Source organism: Theropithecus gelada, chromosome 6 (assembly GCF_003255815.1).
Source record: "Theropithecus gelada isolate Dixy chromosome 6, Tgel_1.0, whole genome shotgun sequence".
In the NCBI taxonomy this organism is placed as follows: Eukaryota; Metazoa; Chordata; class Mammalia; order Primates; family Cercopithecidae; genus Theropithecus; species Theropithecus gelada.
The window spans coordinates 135,813,779-135,841,535 of NC_037673.1; the positions used below are offsets into that span (position 1 = coordinate 135,813,779).

Below are 27,757 nucleotides of genomic sequence, written 5' to 3' on the forward strand. Positions count from 1 at the left end.
GGAGTATTGCTTAAGCCCTGGAGTTCGAGGTTGTAGTGAGCTGTGTTTGTACTATTATACTCCAGCGTGAGTGACAGTGAGACCCTCTCTCAAAAAAAAAAAGCCTTGATGAAGTCAGCCCCACAGGATTGCTGAGATCCTGGGAGAGCCACCCAAGAATGGGCAGAGGGAGGGGATACAATTCTGCCTATTTAGGCCAATTTTCCAGCTCTTCTCACCATTGCTTTTGCTTTCCTAAAGCACATCTTAGCAACATATCTCAAGTTCAACTTCTAAAATTTGATCATGTACCATCAAGGTTGGTCCAGTACAACTGTTTATGGGCAGCAGCACTCCTCCCTCCCTAGGTACCTGAGGTTTCTCTTCTTCCTCCTCCTTCTGAGTCTGTGTCCTCTCATGTCGGTGCCGTCGGCGGTAATAGTGAGCGTCATCTGTCACATTTGAAAACATATGAATATTTCCTGGAAAAGAAAGAGAAAGAAATACTTAGTATGGGATATGGCGAACACTCCTTCCTTGCCTTTTTCCTTTTTTTGGAGACGGGTTTTGCTCTGTTACCCAGGCTGGAGTGCAATGGCATGATCTCAGCTCACTGCAACCTCTGCTTCCTGGGTTCAAGCGATTCTCCTACCTCAGCCTCCTCAGTATTTGGGGTTACAGGCACCCGCCACCACGCCTGGCTAACTTTTGTATTTTTAGTAGAGATGGGGTTTCATCACATTGCAGTTGGTCTCGAACTCCTGAACTCAAGTGGTCCACCCACCTTGGCCTCCCAAAGTGCGTGAGCCACCGCACCCAATCCTTCCTTGTCTTTTTCAAGGTCCTTGTTCCCAGCTAGGTTTGTTAAGGATAGAGTATTGGCCTATTTTACCCAGTAGAAAAATAAGACAGTAGGCAAGCCAAGTGAACCAGCTGGAGCTAAAGTGTGCTGAGCTCTCCTGACTTCATTTAAATAGTCCTTTGCAACTAGTGAGAGAGAACCCCCAAAAGGCTAGAAGAGAGAGAGCATTTGGGCCATGAATCCTATTTGGCATGTTCACATCTGCTTCCGTGCCCAATGCCATATTGTGTCACTGGTATCTTTTAATAGCAACTCATAAAATTCAATTTACTTCCTGGGCATTGAATTATACCAACTTCCAACTTGCTGGGGGTACTTTCCTATCTTTTATCTTTGTAAGTGCTATTTTATAATAATAATAATAGGCATTTTGTTACTTATTTAAAAGGCACTTAAAAATATCTAATCCTCACAGTGACCCTGTGAAGTAGGTATTATTAACAGCCCCATTTTTCAGGAGAGGAAACAGGGTCAGAGAAACTAAATGATCTGGTCAAAATTATGCACAGCTGGAGGCTGGAGACTTGCCTCAAACTCCTGCTCAATTGATTCCAAATCCTTGCTGTTTCCATCATTCCATTGTCCCTCTATTCAGATTTTCAAACAGGAGTTTGCTGAGAGCCATAAATAAAGAAATATGTTTAAGAATGATAATTTGGGGAGACTAACCTGTAGGAAAATGTCCTCCAAAGAAGACGTTGAACAGTTCTTCTGGAGTGATGTCAGCTTCAAAATCCCTGTAATAATTATAAGGTCTGGCTCGAGGGGCAGTGAAAGTCACCTGTTCATCTCCGTATTCATCATAGCGAAGTCTCTTATCACGATTGCTCAGGACTGCAAATGCATTTCCTATTGCTGCAATCAACAAGAAGCAGCACATGAGGACACAGTCTTTGCTATGGCTGAGAGTGATCAAGCAGCAGTGATGAAGAGCCTAGAGGTGACTCGTGCTGGACAACTTCTCAGGGGCCCAAGGAGAGGTGCTTGGGCCTAGAAAGTTCTTCAAAGTGCTTGCCCTTCAGGTTTTCCCTAATCGCCAGAAACAACAACATTGGAATCACAGGAATTAAGAACTACTGCTGAAGTGAGTTAACTCCCAATCAACAGTCCTGGAGTCATCCCAGTTGTTCTAGAAGTTAGGAATCCCCCCTCAGTTTGGGTTCCCAGTCACCACAAGTCCCAGGAATGTTGGGGAAATGTTCTCCAACTGGTCAGCACTCTCATTCATAAAAAATGTGTTCTGGCCAGGCACAGTGGCTCATGCCTGTAATCCCAGCTCTTTGGGAGCTTGCAGTGAGCCAAGATCATGCCACTGCACTCCAGGCTGGGCAACAGAGTGAGACTTCGTCACACACACACACACACACACACACACACGAAGAGTGTTCTTTACTTTAAAAAAATTTTTTTTAGAGATGGGATCTTGTTACATTGCCGAGACTAGTCTCAGATTCCTGGCCTCAAGTGATCCTCCCACCTTGGCCTCCAAAAGTTTGGGATTATAGGTGTGAGCCACTGCATCTAGCCAAAACAGTGTACTTATTTCACTTGAGTGCAATGGTTTATGTTGGAAACAGTTCACACATCCATAGTGACATTCTAACTTGTAGTCAGAAAAATTTCCTGAATTCTACTCTGAAACAATCTTAATAAAAACCTTCCTGCCTGACTAAAAAGTCTTCATCATAGTCTTATTTCAGTTAACTTTAGATAATTATTTTCTGAAATTAAGAAACGTATTTCCAATGTCTCAAGGAAGTTTCAAAGGCTGAATAATTACGTATGTTTACCAACATGTCTCCTTTCTATGTGCAAATGTGTGAACCTTGACCAATTTCATTTAAACATACAATCAGTAGCACCAATCAATACAAACCTCGAAAAAAAACCTTTTAAGGCATCCCCCACTCTCTACCTGTAATTTAGTCAACACTGTCAGAAACACAGTCAGAAAGAGTATTTCTTTATGATTCTTTTACCTGGGAAATTGTTAAATGTTTGCCTTGCCACTCTGTTACCCACAACTCTATATATACATATGTACATATATATTGTAATTAGTATACATTTATTTTGCTGAACTATTTGAAAGTAGGCCACAGATATTATGTCACCTTCCCCTAAATACCTCAACATATATCTCCCAAGGAGAAAGACATTCTCCTATGTGATCACAACACCATTATCACAGCTAAGGAAATTAACATCAGTCCATTATCATCCAATGCATCCATGCAAGATCAAGTACTGCATTTAGTTTCTTTTAATCTAAAACTGTCCCCACCTTTTTTGTTTTTCATTATGTTAAATTTCTTGGAAGAACAGGTCAGTATTCTTGTAGAATGTTTCATATTCTGATTGTTTCCTCATTATTAGATTCAGGTCAAGCATTTTGGCAAGAATACCCCATAGGTGACAACAACCTAGCACTCAATGGCTTTAGAATTCACTGATGATCTCTGCCTGAAACAGTGACTTGGAGTGCAGTGGTGTAATCACAGCTCACTGCAGCCTTGACCTCTGGCTCAAGCAATCCTCCCACCTCAGCCTCCCAAGAAGCTGGGACTACAGGCACATGCTACCATGCCTGGCTAATTTTTTTTTATTTTTATTTTTAGTAGAGATGAGGTCTCACTATGTTGCGTGGGCTGGTCTCAAACTCCTGAGCTCAAGCAATCCTCCTATCTCAGCCTCCCAAAGTGCTGGGGTTTACAGGTGTGAGCCACCTTGCCTGGCCAGGTGAAGCTCTTAAGATTTGTATTCATGTGTTGGGTCCAAAATATTTTTAAAGAATGTATTTCTTTTTTTTTTTTTTGAGATGGAGTCTCGCTCCTGTCGCACAGGCTGGAGTACAGTGACGTGATCTTGGCTCACTGCAACCTCTACCTCCCAGGTTCAAGCAATTCTCCTTCCTCAGCTTCCCAAGTAGCTGGGATTATGGGCGTGCACCACTAGGCCTGGGTAATTTTTGTATTTTTAGTAGAGAGGGGGTTTCACCATGTTGACCAGGCTGGTCTCAAACTCCTGACCTCAGGTGATCCACCCATCTCGGCCTCCCAAAATGCTAGGATTACAGGTGTGAGCCACTGTGCTCAGCCTAAAGAATATATTTCTTAAAATATCATGGAGGACGGGCACAGTGGCTCACGCCTGTAATTTCAGCACCTTGGAAGGCCTAGGCAGGCAGACTACTTGAGCTCAGGAGTTTGAGATCAGCCAGAGCAACATGGCAAAACCTCGTCTCCACAAAAGATACAAAAATTAGCCAGGCATGGTGATGCTCACCCGTAGTCCCAGCTCCTTGGGAGGCTGAGGTGGGAGGATCACTCGAGCCTGGGAGGTGGAGGTTGCAGTGAGCTGAGATGTCACCACTGCACTCCAGCCTAGGTAAAATCAAGGGAGCTATGCTGATGATCACTATTTAAGAGGTGTGGCAGGGGGAAAAACCCTCCTTATGGCCTTATGAAACAACTATGGGGAAGGCTAAAAGCAACTTATTATGACCAATCATGACAAGGGCACCATTGAGCATTGGTTCAGGATCAGACCTTTGAAAGCATCTGTTGCTCCAGGAGCACAGTTCTTGTCAGGGTGAAATTTCAGGGCGAGTTTTCTGTAAGCTTTCTTAAGCTCTTCATCACTGGCATCTCGAGAAACTCCCAGAATTTCATAGTAATTTCTGCATTTCTTGATCCTAAAAAAATCAGAAACATGTGTCTACAAAGGCCCCTTTTGTACAACTAACTGCAAGATAATACATTGATCCTCCCTCTAATCTGTGGGACCCAAAACAAACCTAGAAGAAAATTAGTGCACACGTTAATGAAACATTCAAATTCATTAACAATGTCCTTCTCCCACCCAGAACTTAATGCCTTTCAAAGTACTTTTACATCTACTATTTATTCTTCCTATATCCCTGCAAGGGAGTAGAACGAGTATGCCAATCCTTACACCAAGGTTCAGGCTAAGATCCTGAGAGATGAACCACAGGACAGCAAAGCCAGAAGAAACAGTTAATCACTCTGTTTGTTTATAATTTTTTCTCTTTTTCCTATGGCTATTTTTTAAACTGTGTTTTTTGTTTTGTTTTGTTTTTGAGACAGAGTCTTGCTCTTGTTGCCTAGGCTGGAGTGCAGTGGCGCAATCTCGGCTCACTGCAACCTCTGCCTCCTGGGTTCAAGCAATTCTCCTGCCTCTGCCTCCTGAGTAGCTGAAATTACAGGGATGCACCACCAGGCCTGGCTAATTTTTGTATTTTTAGTAGAGATGGGGTTTCACCATGTTGGTTAGGCTGGTCTCAAACTCCTGACCTTGTGATCTGCCCACCTTGGCCTCCCAAAGTGCTGGGATTACAGGTGTTAGCCACCGTGCCCAGCTAAACTGTGTTTTAAGAAAGTTAACATACACATGATAGAAGAAAAAGAGCCAACAGAACTAAAGTTTATACAGTAAAAATTCTCCTGCTTCATTATTTCCTGTCCCCCAGTATCCCACCACAGGGACAACCATCATTAGAAGTTCTGTATGGATCCTATGTACAGAGAGTACAGGTATAGTCCTCTCCATTTTTGTTCTTACCTAAATGGAAACATATTATAATCACTTTTCTACATCTTGCTTAAAAAAAAATTTATTTTGGGCTGGGCGTGGTGGCTCACACTTGTAATTCCAGTGCTTTGGGAGGCTGAGGCAGGAGGACTGCTTGAGGCCAAGAGCTTAAGGCCAGCCTGGACAGGATGGTAAGACCCTATCTCTATGAAAAATTTTAAAAAGTTAGCCAGGCATGGTGCCTTGTATCTGGAATTCTAGCTACTCAGGAGGCCAAAGCAGGTGGATCACTTAAGCCCATGAGTTTGAGGCTGCAGTGAGCTATGATTGTTCCACTACACTCTAGTCTGGGCAACAGAGCATGACCCTGTCTCTAAAAAACAAACAAACAAACAAAAAAGGATTAGAGATCAATCCTTAACAGATAAAGATGAGAAGTATAGAATAATAGTTTAGACTAGACAGTAGTTTAGAGTGGCAGTTCTGAACTTTTGATCTCAGCAACGTTTTATAATGCATGGTACAGGAAGAGAAAAAAAATTACTGAAGACCTCAAAAGAGCTTTCATTTATGTGACTTCTATCAATCCACATCTACTATACCAGAAATGAAAACAAAAAATTTTTAAACAGTGATGATGTAATTACATGTCATGTAGCCTCTCAAAAACTCCACTGTATAATCATGAGAAAATTAGTGAAAAAGACAAGTAACATGTTTGTATCATTATGACTACAGTTTTAAACTTGCAGACCTATCCCCTAAAAGGGTCTTGGGGTTCCCCAACCACCCTTTGAGAACTGCTGGATTAGAGATGAACTCTGGAGTCAAAATCCCTTGGTTGAGCTTTGATTTTGCTGTGTACTTAACCTCTATAGCTTGGTGTTATCTTCTGATGGGCTAATAATTATATTTCACAGAGTTGATATTATGATTAAATAAAGTCTTCATGAAAGTGCTTGAGAGCATCTAATACTAAATAAATATTACCTAGTATTATATATCTCTTTTTTTTTTTTTGAGACAGAGCCCAGGCTGGAGTGCAGTGGTGTAATCTCGGCTCACTGAACTTCTGCCTTCTGGGTTCAAGTGATTCTCCTGCCTCAGCCTCCTGAGTAGCTGGGACTACAGGCTTGCACCATCACACCCAGCTAGTTTTTGTAATTTTAGTAGAGACAGGGTTTCACTATATTGGCCAGGCTGGTCTCGAACTCTTGACCTCAAGTGATCTACCTGTCTTGGCCTCCCAAAGTGCTGGGATTACAGGCATGAGCTACCACGCCTGGCCTATCTCATTCTTTTTAAAATCTAAATATTATTGCATTGTATCAATGTATAATATATACATCACCTACTAATTTGTATTGAGAAGGGCTTCAGTCTTTTGCTACCATATGATTCAGTAAGGCAGGCAGAGATTCAGAGTTTTGTTGGGAAATTCATCGTAAGTCAGTAACACAGGTTGGACTCTAATGCAGGGTCTGGGCTGTCAGCAGGTCCCTTCCACATGAGCTGCCCATGGGGAGTCTTTGAATCCCTAGCCCAGTTTCCAATCTCTGCTTTCATGGCAGACACTCAGGACTCCCTCTCCTAAATTTACTATTTGTTTAATAATGCTTTATTGAGAAATAATCCACATACCATAAAGTTCACCCTTTAAAAATGTACAATTCATTAGTTTTTAAATACATTTATAGAGGTGTGCATCTATCACCACTATCTCATTTCAGGACATTTTTATCACCCCAAAAAGAAACTCTATACTCATTAGGAGTCATTCCCACTTCTCCTCCCCAGCCCCTGGGACCCACTAATCTACTTTCCCTCTCTATAGATTTACTTATTCTGAATATTTTATATAAAAGGAGTTATGTAACATGTAGCCTTTTGTGTCTGGCTTCTTTCACTTACTGTAATTTTTTCAAGGTTCATTCATGTTGTAGCATGAATCTGTTCACTCCTTTTTGTTACAAAATAATATTTCATTGTATGGATATACCCCATGTTGTTTGTCCATTATCAGTTAATGGACATTGGGTTGTTTCCCCTTTGGGGTCGTTGTGAGTAATATTGCTATGGACATTCATGTACAAATTTTTTTGTGGAAGTATATTTATATTTCTCTTGGTATATACTAGGAGTAGATTGTTGGTCAATAATCTTAACTTTCTTCTGAACTTTAAGAGGAATTGCCATATTGTTTTCCAAACTGGCTGCATTCCTACCAGCAATGTACAAAGGTTCCAATTTATCTGCTTCTTTTTTTTTTTTTTTTTTTTTTTGGTTTTTTTTTTTTGAGACGGAGTCTCGCTTTGTCGCCCAGACTGGAGTGCAGTGGCACCATCTCGGCTCACTGCAAGCTCCGCCTCCTGGCCATTCTCCTGCCTCAGCCTCGGAGTAGCTGGGACTACAGGCACGCACCACCACGCCCGGCTAATTTTTTGTATTTTTAGTAGAGACGGGGTTTCACCGTGTTAGCCAGGATGGTCTCGATCTCCTGACCTCGTGATCCGCCCGCCTCGGCCTCCCAAAGTGCTGGGATTACAGGCGCGAGCAACCGCGCCCGGCTATCTGCTTCTTTATCAACACTTATTATCCACCTTTTTGACTATAGCTATTCCAGTGGGTGTGAAGTGGTACAGTATCTCATTGTGGTTTTGATTTGCATTCCCCTAATGACTAATGATGTTGAACAAGTTTACATATGCTTACTAATGATATATATATATCTTTTTTTTATATATATATGGAGAAATATATAGGAGGAATGCCTATTCAGACCCTTTGCCCATTTTTTCAATTGGGTTATTTGTCTTCATATTGTTGAGTTTTAAGAGAACTTTGTATGTTCCAGATTAAAGTCCCTTATCAGATATACACTTTTTAAATGTTTTCTCCCATTCTGTAGGTTGACTTTTCACATTCTTTTTTTTTTTTTTTTTCTTTTTTTTTGAGATAGAGTTTCACTCTTGTCACCTAGGCTGGAGTGCAATTGTATGGTCTCAACTCATGCAACCTCCTCCTCCCAGGTTCAAGCAATTCTCCCGCCTCAGACTCCTGAGTAGCTGGGATTACAGGCGCCTGCCACCACGCCCGGCTAATTTCTGTGTTTTTAGTAGAGATGGGGTTTCACCATGTTGGCCAGGCTGGTCTCGAACTCCTGACCTTGTGATCTGCCTGCCTCGGCCTCCCAAAGTGCTAGGATTACAGATGTGAGACACCACGCCTGGCCACAGAACTTTATTATTTTTTTAGAGACAGGGTAGGGTCCCTGTCACCCAGGCTGGAGTGCACTGGCACGGTCATAGCTCACTGCAGCCTCCAACTCCTGGGCTCAAGTGATTCTCCTGCCTCAGCCTCCCAAGTAGCTGAGACTACAAGTATGCACCATAACACCAAGTTAATCCAAAAGAACTTTTAAAAGGCAGTCCCTTACTGGCAAAGTACTTCCTGACTTCAGGAAGAAAATATCAATGGAGCAATCCAGAAAAAGGGCTCTTGTTGCCTGGGCCTTCTTGCTGTACAGCCAAAAGGCTGGCAGCTGGTACTCATCTTTTCCATTCAAGGCTCAGGGGTTAGCAGCTTTATATACAATGGCAGCCCCTATCATAAACTGAACTGTATTTGCACAAAATAGCAGAGTTAGCCTATCTCTTCCTGCCTTATATCCTGGTGCTCACTTCTTGTTCTTACTAATACAATATCCTTTGTGACATTTCTTTTCCAGAATAGGGCACTTCTGTCTGCATTAAAAAGTTGATGAGGTAGGGTTGGGCGTGGGGTTCACATCTGTAATCCCAGCACTTTGAGAGGCTGAGGCGAGTGGAAGCCTTGAGCTCAGGCATGCGATAAGTAATAATCACATCATGGACTGTATGCCTTTCTTATAGCAGTCCTGTACCCACATAAAAGCTTCATTTTCAATATGAGATTAAAAGGTATTTTGCAAAAAGTGCAATGTTTTCATACCTGTTGGCATTAAGTGCAGGCGGATCACAAGGCCAGGAGTTCAAGACCAGCCTGGCCAATATGGTGAAACCGTCTCTACTAAAAATACAAAAATTAGCCAGGCGTGATGGTGGGTGCCTGTAATCCCAGCTACTTGGGAGGCTGAGGCAGGACAATTGCTTGAACCCGGGAGGTGGAGGAGGTTGCAGTGAGCCAAGATCATGCCACTGCACTCCAGCTTGGGCGACAAGAACAAAACTCCGTATCAAAAACAAAACAAAACAAAAACCTCGAGAACTGCAAGAGATTACTTTTTACTGCTATACATAATTTACTCAAGAGACAAACTGCTCACAAAGAGATGATTAGCATCATGTGGCATTTTTTTTCTTTTTATTTTTTTGAGACGGAGTCTCACTCTCACCCAGGTTGGAGTGCAGTGGCGTGATCTCGGCTCACTGCAAGCTCCGCCTCCTGGGTTCACGCCATTCTCCTGCCTCAGCCTCCCGAGTAGCTGGGACCACAGGTGCCCGCCACCACGCCCGGCTAATTTTTTGTATTTTTAGTAGAGACGGAGTTTCACCGTGTTAGCCAGGATGGTCTCGATCTCCTGACCTCGTGATCTGCCCGCCTCGGCCTCCCAAAGTGCTGGGATTACAGGCGTGAACCGCATCATGTGGCATTTTAAGCAGATACTCCCAATACTTGAGGCTCATCAAAATAACAGGAGCTAGCTACAAAATTATTACGGTAGTACAGCACTACTGTTAATTTTATGCGGTTGTGATTAATACTGCACCTGTATGTTTATATTTTTCTTAAATGCGAATGGCACCATGTAAAGTCTCTTAAGTGTTTGTGAGCGTATGTTTTGACAGATTTTAACTTTTTATAATAGATTTGTGTATATTTTATGATACTAAGTGATAAAATAGACTAGTATCTAGATATATTTTATGCATTCATATAGTTTTCTTAATTTTTTTGATATGTCCATTCTCTATGGTTTGTGAGATGATGATGATGATGATGATGATTATTATTATTATTAATTGAGACAGAGTTTCACTCTTGTTGCCCAGGCTGGAGTGCAATGGCGCAATCACAGCTCACTGCAACCTCTGCCTCCTGGGTTCAAGCAATTCTCCTGCCTTAGCCTCCCAAGTAGCTGGGATTACAGGTGTGTGCCACCACACCTGGCTAATTTTGTATTTTTAGTAGAGACGGGGTTTTGCCATGTTGCCCAGGCTCGTCTTGAACTTCTGAGCCCAAGTAATCTTCCTGCCTCGGCCTCACAAAGTGCTGGGATTGCAGGTCTGAGCCACTGCACCTGGCCAAAATTTTTCAAATTGTTGCAAATCTAAAAAGTTTTTCCAATGCATTTATCTTTAAAAATTTACATATAAAAATCCACGGTTCAAATCCATGCCACTCAAGCCTGTGTTGTTCAAAGGCCAACTGTATCTTCTTTTTTTAAACAATTTATTTATTTATTTATAGAGACAGGGTCTTGCTTTGTCACCCAGGCTGGATTGCAGTGGGGTGATCATAGCTCACTGCAGCCTCGAACTCCTGGCTGAAGGGATCCACCTACCTCAGCCTTCTGAGTAGCTGGGATTTCGGGTGCATGTCACCATACCTGGCTAATTTTTATTTTTAGTAGAGACAGGGCCTTGCTATGTTGTTCAGGCTCATCTTGAACTTCTAGCTTCAAGTGATCCTCCCATCTTGGCCTCCCAAAGTTTTGGGATTACAGGCATGAGCCACCACACCCAGCCTCAACTATATTTTCTTAATTTCATTTTTTGATTGTTCATTGCTAGTATATAGAAAAATGATAATTTTTGTATATTGATCTTATATTCTGTCACTTTGTCCAACTTGTTTATCAGTTCTAACAGTATTTGTGTGTGTGTGTATATGTGTGTATGTGTATGTGTATTCATTAGGATTTTCCATTTACAAGATCATGTCATCTGTGGATGTAGTTTTACTCTTCTTTCCAATCTGGTTGGCTTTTATTTCTTTTTTTTTTTTTTTTTTTTTTTTGAGACGGAGTCTGGCTCTGTCGCCCGGGCTGGAGTGCAGTGGCCGGATCTCAGCTCACTGCAAGCTCCGCCTCCCGGGTTTACGCCATTCTCCTGCCTCAGCCTCCCGAGTAGCTGGGACTACAGGCGCCCGCCACCTTGCCCAGCTAGTTTTTTGTATTTTTTAGTAGAGACGGGGTTTCACCGTGTTAGCCAGGATGGTCTCGATCTTCTGACCTCGTGATCCGCCCGTCTCGGCCTCCCAAAGTGCTGGGATTACAGGCTTGAGCCACCGCGCCCGGCCGGCTTTTCTTTTTCTTGCTTAAATGCCCTAGCTTGACCCTCTAGTACAATGTTGAACAGAATGGCAAGAGTGAACATACTTGTCTTGTTCCTGATCTTGGTGGGAAAACACCCAGTTGTTCACCTTTAAGTACGATGTTAACTGTGGATTTGTGTAGATGGACGTTATCAGGTTGAGAAAGTTCCCTTCTATTCCTAGTTGAGTGTTTTTATTATGAAAGAGTGTTGGGGCTGGACACGGTGGCTCACGCCTGTAATCCCAGCACTTTGGGAGGCCGAGGCGGGTGGATCACAAGGTCATGAGACCATCCTGGCCAACATGGTAAAACCCCGTCTCCACTAAAAATACAAAAATTAGCTGGGTGTGGTGGTGCGTGTCTGTAGTCCCAGCTTCTCGGGAGGCTGAGGCCGGAGAATTGCTTGAACCTGGGAGGCAGAGGTTGCAGTGAGTGTTGAATTTTGTTAAATGCTTTTTCTGTACCTATTGAAATGATCATGTGATTTTTGTACTTTATTCTATTAACATGGTATGTTACATTGATTGACTTTTGTGTGTTAAACAATCCTGCAATACTGGGATAAATCCCACTTGGTCAAAATGTGTAATACTTTTTACGTTGCTGTATTTGTTTTGCTAGCATTTTACTGAAGATTTTAATATATATATATGTATATATATATACACATACATACATATATAAAAAAAATTCAATAAAGGATATTGGTTGATAGTTTAGATTTCTTATGATATTTTTGTCTGGTTTTGGTTACAGAGTTCTACTGGCCTCAAAGAATGAAGCCAGCTGGGCCTGGACTTCTCTTCATTGGAAGTTTTTTTTTTTTTTTTTCCCAGACAGGGTCTCCCTCTGTCACCCAGACTAGAGTGCAGTGGTGCAATCACTGCTCACTGTAACCTCACCCTTCTAGGCTCCATCAATCCTCCCATCTCAGCCTCCTGAGCAGCTGGGACTGCAGATGTGCACCACCATGCTTGGCTAATTTTTGTGGGGTCTTTTTGTTTGTTTTTTATTGTATTGATGAAGTTTCGCCATGTTGGCCAGGCTGGTCTTGAACTCCTGGGCTCAAGTGATCCTCCCGTCTCAGCCTCCCAAAGTAATGGGATTACGGGCATAAGCCACCATGCCCAGCCAGAAGTTTTTTGATTGTTAATTAAATCACCTTATTTGTTGTAGGTCTACCTGGGTTTTCCATTTTTTCTTTTTTTTTTTTTTTTGGAAATAAAGTCTCACTCTGTCACCCAAGTTGCAATGCAATGGCACTATCATAGCTTACTGTAACCTCAGATTCCTAGGCTCAAGTGATCCTCCTGCTTCAGTCTCCAAAGTAGCCACAGGCATGTGCCACCATGCCCAAGTATTTTTTTTTTTTTTTAGAGATAAGGTCTTATTATGTTGCCCAGGCTGGTCTAAAACTCCTGGTCTCAAGCAATCCTCCTGCCTCAGCACCCCCAAAGAACTAGGATTACAGGTGTGACCCACCATGCCTGGACTCCATTTTTTTCTTAAGTCAGTTTCAGTAATTTGTGTCTTTCTAGGCATTTGTTGATTTTATCTAGGTTATCTAATTTGTTGGCATACAATTGTTCATAGTATTTAGATTGGTAGGGATATCCCTCTTTCTTTTTTTCTTTTTTCTTTTTTTGAGAGATAGGGTCTTGCTCTGCTGTCCAGACAGGAGTGCCGTGGTGTGATCATGACTCACTGCAGCTTCGACCTACTGGGTTCAAGCAATCCTCCTGCCTCAGCCTCCCAAGTAGCTGGGACTACATACTCGTGCCACCACTCCAAGCTAATTTTTGTATATATATACTTTTTATTTTTTTTTTTGGTAGAGAGAGGGTTTCACTGTATTGTCCAGGCTGTCTACTTCCTTAAGGTAGATTAGGTTACTGATTTGGAGTCTTTTATCAAAAAAATAAGCATTTAGAGCTATAAATTTCCTTCTAAGCACTGTTTTAGCTGCATCCTATACGTTTTAGTATGTCGTGTTTTCCTTTTCCCTCATCTCAAAGCATTTCTAGCTTTTCTAGTGATTTATTCTGTGACTCGTTTGCTTATTAGGAGCTTGTAGTTTAATTTCCACATATTTGTTAATTTCTCAAATTTCCCTTTGTTTTTGATTTCAGAGACCATACACTGTATGATTTCAATCTTTTTAAATTTACTGAGGCTTGTTTTATGACCTAAGATATGGTCTATCCTGGAGAATATTCTATGTATCCTTAAGAAAAAAATCATTCTGTTGTTGTTGACAGAATGTCGTATAGATGTGTGTTGTGTCTAGTCAGTTTCTACTGCCTCTCTTAAAGTAGAAGCAGGGTAGTTAGTTCGTGTTATACCCTAATATTCCACTTCTACTCAGTCTTCCCTCTGAGGTCAAGAAGCTAGTATGCTTCAATTATCATTATCATCATTATCATCATCATCATCAGTCAATACTTACATAGCACATCCAGGCACTCTTCTAAGCACTTTCCATAAAATCACTCATTCAATCCCACCATATGCTCACCTTTGTACCCCAAGCAGCTGTTCCTCACTATACATGGAGCTCCCCTCACCCTGCCGGGTCTGAGTCCACTCATTCTCAGACTTCTTTTCCTTTTGTGCCTTCACGCAGTTACAGCAGCCACAGGGATCATGACTCTCAGGAGGTGTGTCTTCTGGGTATTTGTTTCTTCTAACTGCATCAATGTAAGCTGCAAAGCAACAGCCCTTCCATTAGGTCTCCATCTGACCCTGAAAATCAATTTTGCAACCTGCCTTAGCTCTCTGGGAGGCTGCTCCTAAGCATGAGAAGGTAAGCGTGATGGCCAGGGGTAGGGATGTCATGCTGACTTTGTCAAACAAGGCTGAATAAACATCTGTTTCTCTGTGGTCCATGGTCAGAAGAGACACTGCTTGTAAAATGGTATTTTTTGTTGCAGTTCCTCCCACCTCTAAGATTTAAAGTAGAGAGGAGTTCGATTCTTTCACACTAACAATTATAGAACTAATATATACCAAGGAACTTGGCTAGATCAAGGGGGCAGATGGGTAAGACCTGCTCCTGACCACAAAGAGGTTAGTTTAATGCAAGCTTGTTCAACCCGCGGCCCACAGGTGGCATGCGGCCAAGCACGGCTTTGAGCTCAACATAAATTCGTAAACTTTTTTCGAGCATTATGAGATGTGTTTTTGAAATTTTATTTTTAAGCTCATCAGCTGTCATCAGTTATTTAGTCGTCAGTTAGTGTATTTTATGTGTAGCCCAAGACAATTCTTCCAATGTGGCCCAGGGAAGCCAAAAGATTGGATACCCCTGGTTTAAAGGGAGAAGATTCAATAACAACACCTGCAGAATGTAAAGAGGGTCATAAGCAATCCAGTCAAAAGGGGCAGAGCACTCATGTCTTCTCGGAGGACCTGGGATAGGCTTTAACAACATCTTTCTTCCGCTTAACATCCCTCAGCTACCTCCACCCACTGCTCCTGGACACTCTTCCTGTAAGTCGGCCTGGCTAACTCCAATGCATCCTTCTTGTCACCATTTGTAACACTCTCTGCAAGAAACCTCCCTTGACAGCCAGTCTGCGTTAGGTGCCTTGTCAGTGTGCTCTCCAAATCCCTGATCTTGCTGTGTAGGCCAGGCCGTTTTGTATTACTACTCCGTTTTGTAATTGGCTGTTTAGTCGTCAAACTCTCAGAGGGCTGCTAGTTTTGTAAGCTAAGGGACCCGTGTCAGTCAAATCCCCGCTGCAGAATCAGCACAATGCGGGGCACGCAATAGGTATTGGATCAATACTTTTTGCCTGACTGTAGGGTGGAAAGGGCTGGTCCTGATGCCGGCTGGAGCGACATGTTCAAACAGGGGCTGAAGGTCAGGTGGCCCAGTTAGGCGGAAGATATGGGCCAGGTTAGCAAGCTTCAGAGAGACCGCAGCACCCCCACGGGCCCTCCAGTCACCCTGGCACGGGCGGGGCCTGACCGCTGCGGGCCCTGGGCGGGGCACGGGCGGGGGCGGGGCTGGGGGGCCGGAGGCAACAAGTCGTCACCGGTGACTCTGGGTTTGCTGACCCAGCTTCCCTACCCCATCCGCAACCCTACTCAGGCTCAGCATCTTCTCACAAGCCTCCATCCATCACCTCAGACCCAGGATCTCAGCCCTTGTGCGTCTTCAGGATCCTCATCCCTGATCTCCCCCGAACGCCGCCCTATCCCTCCTTCAGGCGGGGACCTAATACCTTCCGTCCAGCGCTCCCCGCTGCCCAGAGTCGCCGCCATATCGGTTCCCAATCTGCAGGTCCGCCGAACCTCCCCCGCGCCCGAGGCTGAAAGAGAAGGGGGCGCGGAGCGCGGGGCACGCTGGTCATTGTAGTCCGGTCCGTAGGAGTTCCCGGGGCACTGGACTACAACTCCCGGCAGGCTCTGCGCCGGAGTCCGTGGGAGATGCTTAGAAGTGCTTCGACCTTCGTCAGAAGACCTGTGGAAGAGTGTTGCTGCTAGCTGCCTGCAGCACGGCTCTTGGCTTTTCCTCATTTGTAGAGTTGGGATAGTGGCTTCGGCCCTGCCTAACCCTAGGGACATCCAAGGAGGGGCGACTGAAGTCCTGCCTGTAAAGGGCTTCGCGAACTATAGGCTAGAGGGTGACAGTATGACTATCGTGCTCGTCAGGGATGTCTTTCTGAAGCATACGCTAAGGCCTGTTCTGTGTAGTCAGTGGTAGGCCCTGGAGATTCAGAGATGGGTCTGGGGAATGCCGAATCCAGCCTTTGGAAGCTTAAGAGTCAAGAAAATAGAAAAGTGATGTAGATTTATGGGGTTGGAGGGCAATCTAGGTATGCCCCTACTGCCCCAGCTCCTCAGGCACTGGACATCAGAGGGTGTCGGGGTGGAGAAAGAAGACATGGAAAGGTATTGGGACCGGCATTAAGAGCCTCCATCTTTGCCGTTCCTGTCCTTCCTCCAACTCATCCTACTCCAACACCCCTCTGACACTTTTCTCCTCTCTTCCAGCCCAGTTGTCTCTTTAGCCCATTCCTTTCTTTTCTGAAGGGGCAGACACTGAGATTAGTAAAAAGCAAATGAGGAAATAAATATTCTTGCTGTTTCCCATCCAGATATGGATGGAGCCTAGCAAAGAAAAAAAGCAACTCTTTCTTCATAGGTGGATGGCTACAGTTCATCCCCGAACAAAAAATTACCCAGAATTCACTGAGGTCTTACCCAAGAAGACCAAATCAATCATGGTATCAACTAGCACCTACTTAGGCAGCTGGGGAGAGATGTATATTCCTGGACATAAACTTGGAAGGGTAAAAGCACCAGAGGGCATGCAGTTCCAGCCCTTTCCTACAGTCACGGCCCTGGCATCACTGACATCTTGCCCACTTAAGAACTCAGAGAATGGCTGGGTGCAGTGGCTTACACCTGTAATCCCAACACTTTGGGTGGCCGAGGCGGGCGGATCACGAGGTCAGAAGATCGAGACCATCCTGGCCAATATGGTGAAACCCCATCTCTACTAAAAAGACACACATTAGCTGGGCGTGGCGGCATGTGCCTGTAGTCCCAGCTACTCGGGAGGCTGAGGCAGGAGAATCGCTTGAACCTGGCAGGCAGAGGTTGTAGTGAACCAAGGTCGCACCACTGCACTCCAGCCTGGGCGACGGAGTGAGACTGTGTCAAAACAAAAACAAAAACAAAAACAAAAAAAACTCAGAACAAGGCCTTTCAAGTGGAAAAAGCACTGGCCTGGAAGTTGTATAGGTGTTATATTAATAGTTGGGGTTTTGCCACAAATCATTGCATGATCCTAAACAACTCCTTTTTCCTTCTTCTTTGGCCTCAGTCTCCTCACCTATAAAATGAGAAGGTTGGATTCAATTAGTAATTTTTGCTTGTCAGTTTTTTGAGACGGAGTCTCACTTTGTCACCAGGCTGGAGCGCAGTGGCGTAATCTCGGCTCACTGCAACCTCTGACTCCCTGGTTCAAGCGATTCTCCTGCCTCAGCCTCCCAAGTAGCTGGGACTACAGGCACGTGCCACCATGCCCAGCTAATTTTTGTGTTTTTGGTAGAGACGGAGTTTCACCATGTTGGCCATGATGGTCTTGATCTCCTGACCTTGTGATCTGCCCGCGTTGGCCTCCCAAAGTAGTGGGATTACAAGCGTGAGCCACCGCGCGCAGCCTCAATTGGTAGTTTTTAAATTGGGGAATTCTTAAGGCTCAATGTGCAGATGTCTCTGGAATCTTCTATTGAGGAGTGGGAGTGGGGAGGAAGGCATAGCAGGGAAGGCACTAGCACCTCACCCTTCTTTAATCAAAGCAGCTCTGCTTTTTTCTGTTTTGTATTTTGTGGTCTACTAAAGGAAAGAAAACCCACATGTTTGAAAACTACCAAACTAGTTGACCACTAAAAGCTTGTGTCATTTGTAATATCAATTTCTCCTGGAGCACTTGAAGACAGTGTTCTTTCCTCACCCCCACCCCCATAAGCACTGAGAAAGTAACAGTTATCTAGAAATTTGGTCATTTTCACTTAATTTAGGAGGAGGAATTTAACATAGTGATTAAAAAATCTGCATAGGCTTGCCGTAGGATATAATAAGATAATGCTTGTAAAGCTGTTAGCACCTCATCTGGCATGTAGTATGTGTTTAATAAATGCTGGCCACTTATAGACTGGCTCAGAGGAAGAGAAAACATTTTTTAAGGGGTTGACATTGTAAATTAGGAGTGAAGGGGTGTATATGGGGCATATCATAAGGTCCTGGATATGACTAACTGGACCCCATTCCTGTCTGTCTGGCAATCATTACCTGCAAATAAGACAAGAAGCAAAACACTGCCAAAAAGGGCTGGGAAGCTGCTTGTCCATGCACCCTAAACCCTGAATCCGGCCACTAAAACTGGTGATTTTCTCCCTTTCAAAAAGAGAAGATGGCAAAAGTGAACTAGTATGAGAAGGTTTTGGGTCGTCCTAAATCCAATGAATTATGGATGTCCTTAAACTTGAGAGGCGAAGGAGGCCCTGGAACCATGAGATGAGTCAAAAGCTCCGCTCTGGGACATTGAACCTATGACCAGCTAACTAATCCAGGCAGCAATGTGCTCACAGAAGGCTGGATCCTGAAGGTCCCACTTGTGCTCTGCAGCCGAGGGACCTGATCAGGGACATCCACCAGGTGGTTGAATATAAAAAGGAAGTTCTTCTGGTTTGGGGAGGCTAGACCGCCTGCTCTAGAAGATGGACAACTGAGGGTGGGATGGACCTCAGAGTCCGGGGGCACAGGGAAAAGGTCTGGAGGTACTACCTGGAGATGTTAAAATACCGTGAAGTCAGAGGCGTTTGGCTGAGAGTGGGCTGTTAGAGCACTGCAGGGGTTAACTGGATTGAGAAGAGGAACTATGAATTATAAGACTATTTAGGAGCAGAGTCTAGGCTCAAGAGTATTGGACAAGATTTGGGAAGGTGGGGCCTCTTCCCAAATCTTAGCTGCTTTCTGGTAGCTAAGCATCCTCTCTCCTGATCCTCTGAAACCTCACATCCTCTTCTTTTCCAGACTTCTTTTCATTTGCTTCTAGCACAGTAACAACAATGGTTTATCATTACGACCTTCTTAAATATTGCCAAGTATGCACATGTATTCTTCAGTTCGTTTACACCTCAACTAACACTTCCGGATGAATTTTTGTATGATTGCATCACTCGGACTAATGCGCAACTCTAAAGCTCAACATTGAGAATACTTCTGTGCCAGTTTCTGCTTAAACTCATCAACTAGTCAGCAAAAGTAATCCTCACTGTAAAGTTCAATTTCTGTGTTTTGTAAAAGAGGAAACTGTGGGCCCAAAGAGTACAGGATGGGGATGCCAGTCGAAAAAGACCTGCGGGAAGAGTGAGAGGGTAACTGGGAAGGAGATACGGGAAGAGCAATTGGGGTCTCCAAGGCAGTTCTCAAAGAGGAGGTAGATGTGGAAAGAAGTTTGAAGAGGAGAGAAAGGAGGACATCCACAAACCCAGGAAAAGACTGGTGGACATAATCACACAGTGTTTTCCAGCACATTCAAATTGAATAGAGTAGTACTAGCTGGGCTTGGGGAAATTGTGTGCCAGAACTAGGTCAAGGGGGCCTGCAACTATCCTTCATCTGCTAAACCATTTTACCTTAGGGCCAGCCTCAGGTTTCTCTCGGTTTTCTCCACTTTATTTTTTTGAGACAGGGTCTTATTCTGTTGCGTGGGTTGGAGTGCAGTGGCTCTATCACAACTCACTGCAGCTTTGGTCTCTTGGGCTCAAGCGATCCTCCCACCTCAGCCTCCCGAGTAGCTGGGACCACAGGCACATGCCACTATGCCCAGCATTTTTTTCTTTTTTTAGATGTGGTATCTCACTATGTTACCCAGGCTGGTCTGGAACTCCTGGGTTCAAGTGATCCTGCCCGTGGGGACTTCCCAAGTGTTGGGATTACAGGCATGAGTCACCATGCCCAGCCTCCACTTACTTACGTATTGAACAGTAGTGGATTCTTGCTGGTGATACTGAGGTTTGTCCTGTGCCCTATATGGTTGAGATGCTGCCCCATCCAGCCCTAGAAGAAAGAAGCTGAGTAAATGATCCCACTGGGCCTGTGTGTCTGAGCTGGTTTATTGGTTGCCCTCCCATAGGATGGGGGAAGAAATGAGAGAAGGACATTCTGCAGCAAGCCCCCCATCCCCGCCATCTGTTCCTGTTTAAGGACCATGTAGTCCTGTGTGAGAAAAGGGAGGAAATCATCTTGTAAACAATCATCATCCTGTTGTCTAGAAATGAAGGAAGAGAGGGTTTCAGAGAAGCTGCAAGGGCTGCAGAAGGCTGCACTCAGATTTCCTGTCAGAGGTGGGGTCTCGAATTTGCATAAATAGTAGGCTCCTCCAGAGAAACCTCTCTACTAGAATTTGCTCCAGAGCAGAATTCAGCATTAAATTCATCCTCAACCCTTTCCCAAAGGAAAGAGTTACTTAGCAACAGGAAAATCCACATGGCTCATGTGGTAGTGTCAGGGTACAGTGTCAGTGTCAGAGTAAAATCCTTTCAATCTCATAGATTATTAATACCAGTTCTCTCCCTCTTCCCCCACATACAAATACCTTATGACTAACAGCTTATATATGCAGGTCATTGCCCAGAGTCAGAGGAAAATGTGTGGTTTTATAATGAAGATGTCAGCTGAGTTACCTAGAGTGAAGCCCCATGTCCTTGACCTGATTAGTCCAGTATGATGAGCAGCTGAACTGAGTGCCCATGGCAGGCAGAATAACAACAGCACAAACAGAATCCTAGGCATTGTTATGTCATCTGAGGGGTTCCATCCCAATGGTGGATGTTGGACCAGAATTGGCTAGTAAGTCATGTGCTGTTGGCTGTGAGATTTAAATCAAATATATATGAATTATTTAAAAAATACTAGCCAAGTCTGGGCGTGGTGGCTCACGCCTGTAATCCCAGCACTTTGGAAGGCTGAGGTGGCCGGATCACCTGAGGTCAGGAGTTCGAGACCAGCCTGCCCAACATAGTGAAACCCCGTCTCTACTAAAAATACAAAATTAGCCAGGCGTGGTGGCAGGCACCTGTAATCCCAGCTACTCAGGAGGCTGAGGAAGGAGACTTGCTTGAACCTGGGAGGCAGAGGTTGCAGTGAGTGGAGATCGCGCCGTTGTACTCCAGTCTGGCCAACAAGAGTGAAACTCCATCTCAAAAAAAAAAACAAAACAAAACTAGCCAGGTGTGATGGCTCACACCTGTAATCCCAGAAATTTGGGAGGCCGAGGTGGGAGGATGTCTTGAGCCCAGTAGTTTGTAACCAGCCTGAGCAACGTAGCAGGACCTCATTTCTACAAAAAAATTTTAAAAATTGGCTGGTCGTGGTGGCACATGTCTATAGTCCCAGCTACCTGGGAGGCTGAGGCAGGAGGATCATTTGAGCCCAGGAGTTTGAGGTTGCAGTGAGCTATGATTGTGCCATGCCACTGCACTCCAGCCTGGGAGGCAGAGCCAGGCCCTGTCTTCCCTCCCCCACAAAAATACTGCAGTATTGCTTTCATAGGTTAGGTACCCCACAAAATAGACTCCGAGACACTGAGATTTGCGTACTAAAGGTTTCTTGGTGAGCACTCCTGGAACAACAGCTGTGAGGAGTAAGGGAAGCAGGAATGGGGGCCAGGTAATTGAGGCAGGGGGTCCAGGTCTTCATCCCCACTCCCAGCCCCCACAGCCAATCATCAACCAGCTGTGAGTCCTCAGCAGCCAACAATCCCACAGCTGGGGAACAAGTGCCTTGATCCTGAAGTGGGACCTGGGTGCTGGTGACCTACTCCAAGCTGTCTGTTACAGTTGCTCACTTCCCAGGTATCTCCACATTTATTATCCCATTTTACCTAGTCACTAGCCTGTGAGGTAGCAATGGCCAGGTAGGACACCTTCTTCCCTGTTAATACACAGGAGAATTGGAACTCCTGAGAATGTGAAAGACTTGACCAGAGTCGCCTGCGACTTGTCTACCCAGAGTGATCTCTACTTAGCACATATTATTCATTTTTTCTTATGTCCGGAGTCTACAGAACTGTGGAATATAAGAATGAGAAAAGGTAGTGAAGGCCAAGTTGTCCAGCCAGCTCACTTTAAAACCCGCCAGGCACAGTAGCTCATGCCTGTAATCCCAGCACTTTTGGGAAGCCAAGGGAGGAAGATCACTTGAGCTCAGGAGTTTGAGATCAGCCTGGCCAACACGACAAGAGCCTGTCTCTACAAAAAATTTTTAAAAATTAACTAGGTGCAGTGGCTCATGCCAAGAGTCCCAGCTGCTTAGGAGGCTGAGGTAGGAGGACTGGTTGAGCTCAGGAACTCAAGGCTGCAGTGAGCCATGATTGTACCACTGCACTCCAGCCTGGGAGATGGAGTGAGACCATGTCTCAAAAAAAAAAAAAAGTAAAAATGTAAGAGAACAGGCTTGGAGGAGGGGGACAGTTTCACCCAAAGTCAACCTGCAAGTCTGTGGCAGAACCCAATCTTAGGACCAGATTTCCTTCACCCAAGAGCCAGTTTATATTACCTAGGAAGTGCTGGGCACAGTGTGTCACACAGGAGCTACAGGCATGGGCAGGTTACAGGCCCTGTCCTGGGAGATTTTAGAGTACAGTAAGTTCTCTTCTTTTCTTTTTTTTTTTCCCTCTTTCTTTCTTTCTTTCTTTCTTTCTTTCTTTCTTTCTTTCTTTCTTTCTTTCTTTCTTTCTTTCTTTCTTTCTTTCTTTCTTTCTTTCTTCTTTCTCTTTCTTTCTTTCTTTCCCTCCCTCCCTCCCTCTCTCTTTCTTTCTTTCTTTTCTTTCTCTCTTTCTTTTCTTTCTTTCTCCCTTCCTTCCTTCCTTCCTTCCTTCCTTCCTTCCTTCCTTCCTTCCTTCCTTCCTTCCTTCCTTCCTTCCTTCCTTCCTTCTTCCTTTTCCTTTGTTTTTTTTTCTTTCACACCTTACCCTGTCACCCAGGCTGGAGGAGAGTGGTGCAATCAACTATGGCTCACTGCAGCCTCTACCTCCCAGAAGCAAGTGATCCTCCTACCTCAGCCTCCTGAGTAGCTGGGACCACAGGTATGTGCCACTACACCTTGCTAATTTTTGTATTTTTTTGTACAGACAAGGGCTTGCCATGTTGCCCAGGCTGGTTGATATGGTTTGATTCTGTGTCTCCATCCAAGTCCCATCCTGAATTGTAATCCCCATAATCCCCACGTGTCGAGGGAGGGATCAGGTGGGTGGTGATCGGGTGGGTGGTGGTTTCCTCCATGCTGTTCTCATGGTAGTGAGTTCTCACGAGATCTTATAGTTTTATAAGGCAGTTTTCCCTGATCTAGCTCACTCTTTCTCCTGCTGCCTTGTGAAGAAGGTGCCTGCTTCCCTTCCATTGTGATTGTAAGTTTCCTGAGGCCTCCCCAGCCATATGGAACTGTGAGTCGACTAAACCTCTTTCCTTATAAATTACCCAGTATTTCTTTACAGCAGTGTGAAAATGGTCTAATACACTTGTCGTGAACTCCTGCCTCAAGCGATCCTCCCACCTTGGCCTCCCAGAGTGCTGGGATTACAGGCATGCGCCACTATGCCCTGCTCACTAGGTTTCCACAGTCTCATTTTAATAGTTTTAATGAGACAGAGAAGATGAAACTTTTTGTTCTAGGCTGTCTCTCTCATCGCCTTGAGAAGCCCGAATCAGGAAAAAATAGCATATTGTTGCTTCAGAATGAGTAAGCAGTGTTCTCCCTATGTTCCAAACTGCCAATTAGCAGTACTTATAAAGTTAAATACTCCTGAAAGACACACATGGATGACTCCTCCCTCAATTTTCCACAAGATTCATTTCCAAACTAATGTCATGGTAGACATGACTAAGACTAAGAAAGCAGACTCCTCCTTTCTTCTCCTCCTTCTCTTTAAATGACTTTCCAGTATTTCTACAATCTTTTATTCTATATCTAGGACACAAGATAACTGTTGTATGGGGTAAAGTGGGTGGGGTTTGTGTTGATGAAGTCACAGACCTATCTTCACCGCAAACCTTCCCAGTGTTTATCCCATAGCTAAGACCAAAGTGATGCATGTCTACCTGGGGGCAGGCAGAGGACATTTGTCTTCATCTCATTCACCTCTCCCCATTGGCATTTCCTAGTCAAAACTTTCTTGGTGATGACTGGTCACTGTTTACAGTCCCTCGTTTCTCTCCTCTATTAGAGTGGTTAGTCAGTCGCCTCAGCCCTACTAATAAAAATAAACCAGGTGATACTCTGGTTTCTCTTCAGATCATATAAATCTTTCACCTTTTACTAAAGATTCCTGTGGAGAGGAGCAACTTTGAGCTTTTAACTAACTTTTTGAGGCTTTCCTTTAGCAGGGCTAGTATAAAGAAGAAGAAAACAAACAAACAAACAAACAAAATGACTGGGTGTGGTGGCTCACACCTGTAATCCCAGCAGTTTAGGAGGCTGAGGCAGGTGGATCACTTGAGGTCAGGAGTTCGAGACCAGCGTGACCAACATGGTAAAACCCCGTCACTACTAAAAATGTACAAAAATTAGCCAGGCATGGTGGCACACACCTGTAGCTCCAGCTACTTGGGAGGCTGAACCAGGAGAATCACTTGAACCCTTGTGAGGCAGAGGTTGTGGTGAGCCAAGATCACACCACCGCACTCTAGCCTGGGAGACAGAGTGAGACTCCATCTGAAGAAAAAAAACAAAAGCGACAACACCACCACCCAGGTGAACCTGATAAAACCTGACGCAAAGTCCCTTCTATCGACCATCCAAGTTTCTCAGAGAGCTGCCCATAAGGCAGAAACCCGCATGTATGTCTGGCCTTGGAAAGAAGGCCCAAAAGCTGCTAGAACATTATGTTAGGAAATGTGCATGGGAGCATAGACCTTAAAAGTAATTAGACTGCAGGCTAGAAAATAATTTTAATGCAAAGTAGAAAGGATCAATCCACCTCGTCACTTTCCTTGCTCTCGCTCTGTCACCTCCTCTTTCCTGTGGCTCTGAGAAGGTGGGAGAAGCAGGCAGTATTTCCACAGCAGTTGTCCATATAGAAAGTGTCTCCCCTATTGGTAGCTTGTTCCCAGATCTGGGGCAATGCTAGTGTCCTTTAGATCTGGGAGCAGACATGAAACAATAAAATAATTTACATGTGGTTCATTGCCTCTACTAATTCCATCTCTTCCTCCTTGTAGTCACAGGGCAGCTGCATCATCCTTGGACTCATGGGGACCCAAAGTTGCTTTTAAAGAACCTGCAAAATAAATGCATAATGGGGAAGAGTGAACTTCTTAGGAGTGGCGGGGTAGAGAAGAGGGGAGAAGAGCCAGGGTCTTTGAAAGTATCTCCTTTCTGGCCTGAAAGGAGGAGGAGGAGGGGAAAGGTGAATTTGGGGAAGGAAGGCAGGAAACAAAAAATGTACCTTCTCTGCTGAGAGACTTTGTTTGCCATTATTCATGTTGATGTTCTTCATGGAGATAAGGGTGATGCGATCTTTCTCTCCATTGGCTGTGGAGCAGCTGGGGGAGGAAGGGTGTCTGGGTTAAAGAGAGGAGGAGGGCAGGGCAATGGAGAGTCAAGGAACTGTGAAGTTGTTGAGCCTTAGACCTTTGTCTCAAAAAATCTATATGTTGGTGGTGAATCATAATGAAATGAGAGTGTGCTTTGAAGACCAGAAGACTGCATTTATTTATTTATTTAGAGATGGAATCTTGCTCTGTCACCCAGGCTGGAGTGCAATGGCGTGATCTCAGCTCACTGCAACCTCCACCTCCCTGGTTCAAGCGATTTTCCTGCCTCAGCCTCCTGAGTAGCTGGGATTACGAGCACGTGCCATCACACTCAGCTAATTTTTGTATTTTTTAGTAGAGACAAGATTTTACCATGTTGGCCAGGCTGGTCTTGAACTCCTGACCTCAAAGGATCTGGCCATCTTGGCCTCCCAAAGTGCTGGGATTACAGGTGTGAGCCACTGTGCCTGGCTAAGACTTGCATTTAAATTTTGGTGTTACTACCTACTACTTGTTTGATCTTTACCAAGTTACAGTCTCTATTAAAGCCTCAATTTTATTTTTTTAGTTTTTATTGAGACAGGGTCTTGCTCTGTCACCCAGACTGGAGTGCTGTGACACAATCACAGCTCACTGCAGCCTTGACCTCCTGAGCTTACACAATCTACCTGCCTCAGCCTCCCAAAGTACTGAGATTACAGGCATGAGCCATCACATCCGCCAAAGCCTCAACTTTTCTTCCCCCCCGAGATGGAGTCTTGCTCTGTCACCCAGGCTGGAGTGCAGTGGCACTGCCTCAGCTCATTGCAACCTCCGCCTCTGGGTTCAAGCAATTCTCCTGCCTCAGCCTCCCAAGTAGCTGGGATTACAGGGACCTGCCACCACACCCAGTTAATTTTTGTATTTTTAGTAGAGACTGGGTTTCACCATGTTTACCAGGCTGGTCTTGAACTCCTGACCTCACGATCCGCCCACCTTGGCCTCCCAAAGTGCTGGGATTACAGGCGTAAGCCACTGCGCCTGGCCTAAAGCCTCAGTTTTAAAAATGTATAATGAAGTAATGTCTTGGCTTACACCTATAATCCCAGCACTTTGGGAGGCTGAGGCAGAAGGATCACCTGAGACCAGGAGTTTGAGACCAGCCTGGGCAACATAGTGATATCCCATATCTATTTTAAAAATTAAAAATTAGCTGGACATGGTGGCACATGCCTGTAGTCCCAGCTACTTGACAGGCTGAGGTGGGAGGATCATTTGATCCCTGTTGGCATCATTGCAGTCCAGCCTGGGCAACAAAGCAAGCCTGTCCTTCAAAAAAAAAAAAGAAAGAAAGAAAACGAAAGAGGCTGGGCGTAGTGGCTAATGCCTGTAATCCCAGCACTTTGGGAGGTTGAGGTGGGTGGATCACAAGGTCAGGAGTTTGAGACCATCCTGGCCAACATGGGGAAACTGTGTCTCTACTAAAAATACAAAAATTAGCCGGGTGTGGTGGTGCATGCCTGTAGTCCCAGCTACTTGGGAGGCTGAGGTAGGAGAATCACTTGAACTTGGGAGGTGGAGGTTGCAGTGAGCTGAGATCGTGCCACTGTACTCCAGCCTGGGCAACAGAGCAAGACTCCATCTCAAAAAAAAAAAAAAAAGGTAATATATACCTTGAACGATTGCTATACAGATTTGAGATAATATTATAAAATATATACCATTGTGTTTGGCACATAATAGGTATTCAGTAAGTGGTTCCTAAGCTTAGAGAGAATGTCTTTTTGTATTAGAATCTGAATTCCTACACTTTTCATGATGGGGTTATAGAGGCTTAGCCCTTGGGTTGAAGAGTTTCAGTCCATCTCCTGTCATTTGATTATTCCTTTTCACGTCTGCCCCTGTCCTGCCCACCACAGCCCTGGCCTCAGGGGAGCCTGTCAGGACTGTATGTGTGTGGGATGTGTGTGTGGTAATGAGGGGTGCATATGTGTGGTATGGGATATGTGGTGTGAGGTGGTGGGGGTGTGTGTGTGTGTG

The 27,757-nt window shown here is 44.6% G+C and overlaps 2 protein-coding genes and 1 non-coding gene across 4 annotated transcripts in view; 1 reads left to right on the forward strand and 2 right to left on the reverse strand.

Moving 5' to 3' along the window:
* DNAJC18 (DnaJ heat shock protein family (Hsp40) member C18) overlaps nucleotides 1–20,930 on the reverse strand; it is a 31,605-nt gene extending 10,675 nt beyond the window's left edge. The window contains exons 1-8 of the mRNA XM_025388802.1: nucleotides 20,803–20,930; nucleotides 20,182–20,264; nucleotides 18,789–18,986; nucleotides 15,914–16,000; nucleotides 14,203–14,389; nucleotides 4,390–4,535; nucleotides 1,511–1,696; nucleotides 352–461 (exon numbers count right to left, since the gene is read on the reverse strand). Of these exons, the coding sequence (XP_025244587.1) occupies nucleotides 352–461; nucleotides 1,511–1,696; nucleotides 4,390–4,535; nucleotides 14,203–14,389; nucleotides 15,914–15,953 (669 nt within the window). The 5' untranslated portion in view covers nucleotides 15,954–16,000; nucleotides 18,789–18,986; nucleotides 20,182–20,264; nucleotides 20,803–20,930. The remainder of the gene's footprint in view (nucleotides 1–351; nucleotides 462–1,510; nucleotides 1,697–4,389; nucleotides 4,536–14,202; nucleotides 14,390–15,913; nucleotides 16,001–18,788; nucleotides 18,987–20,181; nucleotides 20,265–20,802) is intronic.
* Nucleotides 20,931–24,477: 3,547 nt separating this feature from the next.
* LOC112627333 lies at nucleotides 24,478–24,593 on the forward strand. Its single transcript, XR_003120158.1, has one exon. It is a non-coding gene; the product is annotated as a U5 spliceosomal RNA (small nuclear RNA).
* Nucleotides 24,594–25,128: 535 nt separating this feature from the next.
* The window catches only part of ECSCR (endothelial cell surface expressed chemotaxis and apoptosis regulator), an 11,145-nt gene continuing 8,516 nt past the window's right edge, over nucleotides 25,129–27,757 (reverse strand). Inside the window, exons 9-10 of one of the 2 annotated variants that reach the window (XM_025388823.1) lie at nucleotides 25,651–25,747; nucleotides 25,129–25,344 (exon numbers count right to left, since the gene is read on the reverse strand). In XM_025388823.1, coding sequence (XP_025244608.1) covers nucleotides 25,339–25,344; nucleotides 25,651–25,747 — 103 coding nt within the window. In that variant the 3' untranslated portion in view covers nucleotides 25,129–25,338. Of the gene's footprint in view, nucleotides 25,483–25,650; nucleotides 25,748–27,757 lie in introns of both variants that reach the window. The other variant, XM_025388822.1, reaches the window with a different exon arrangement.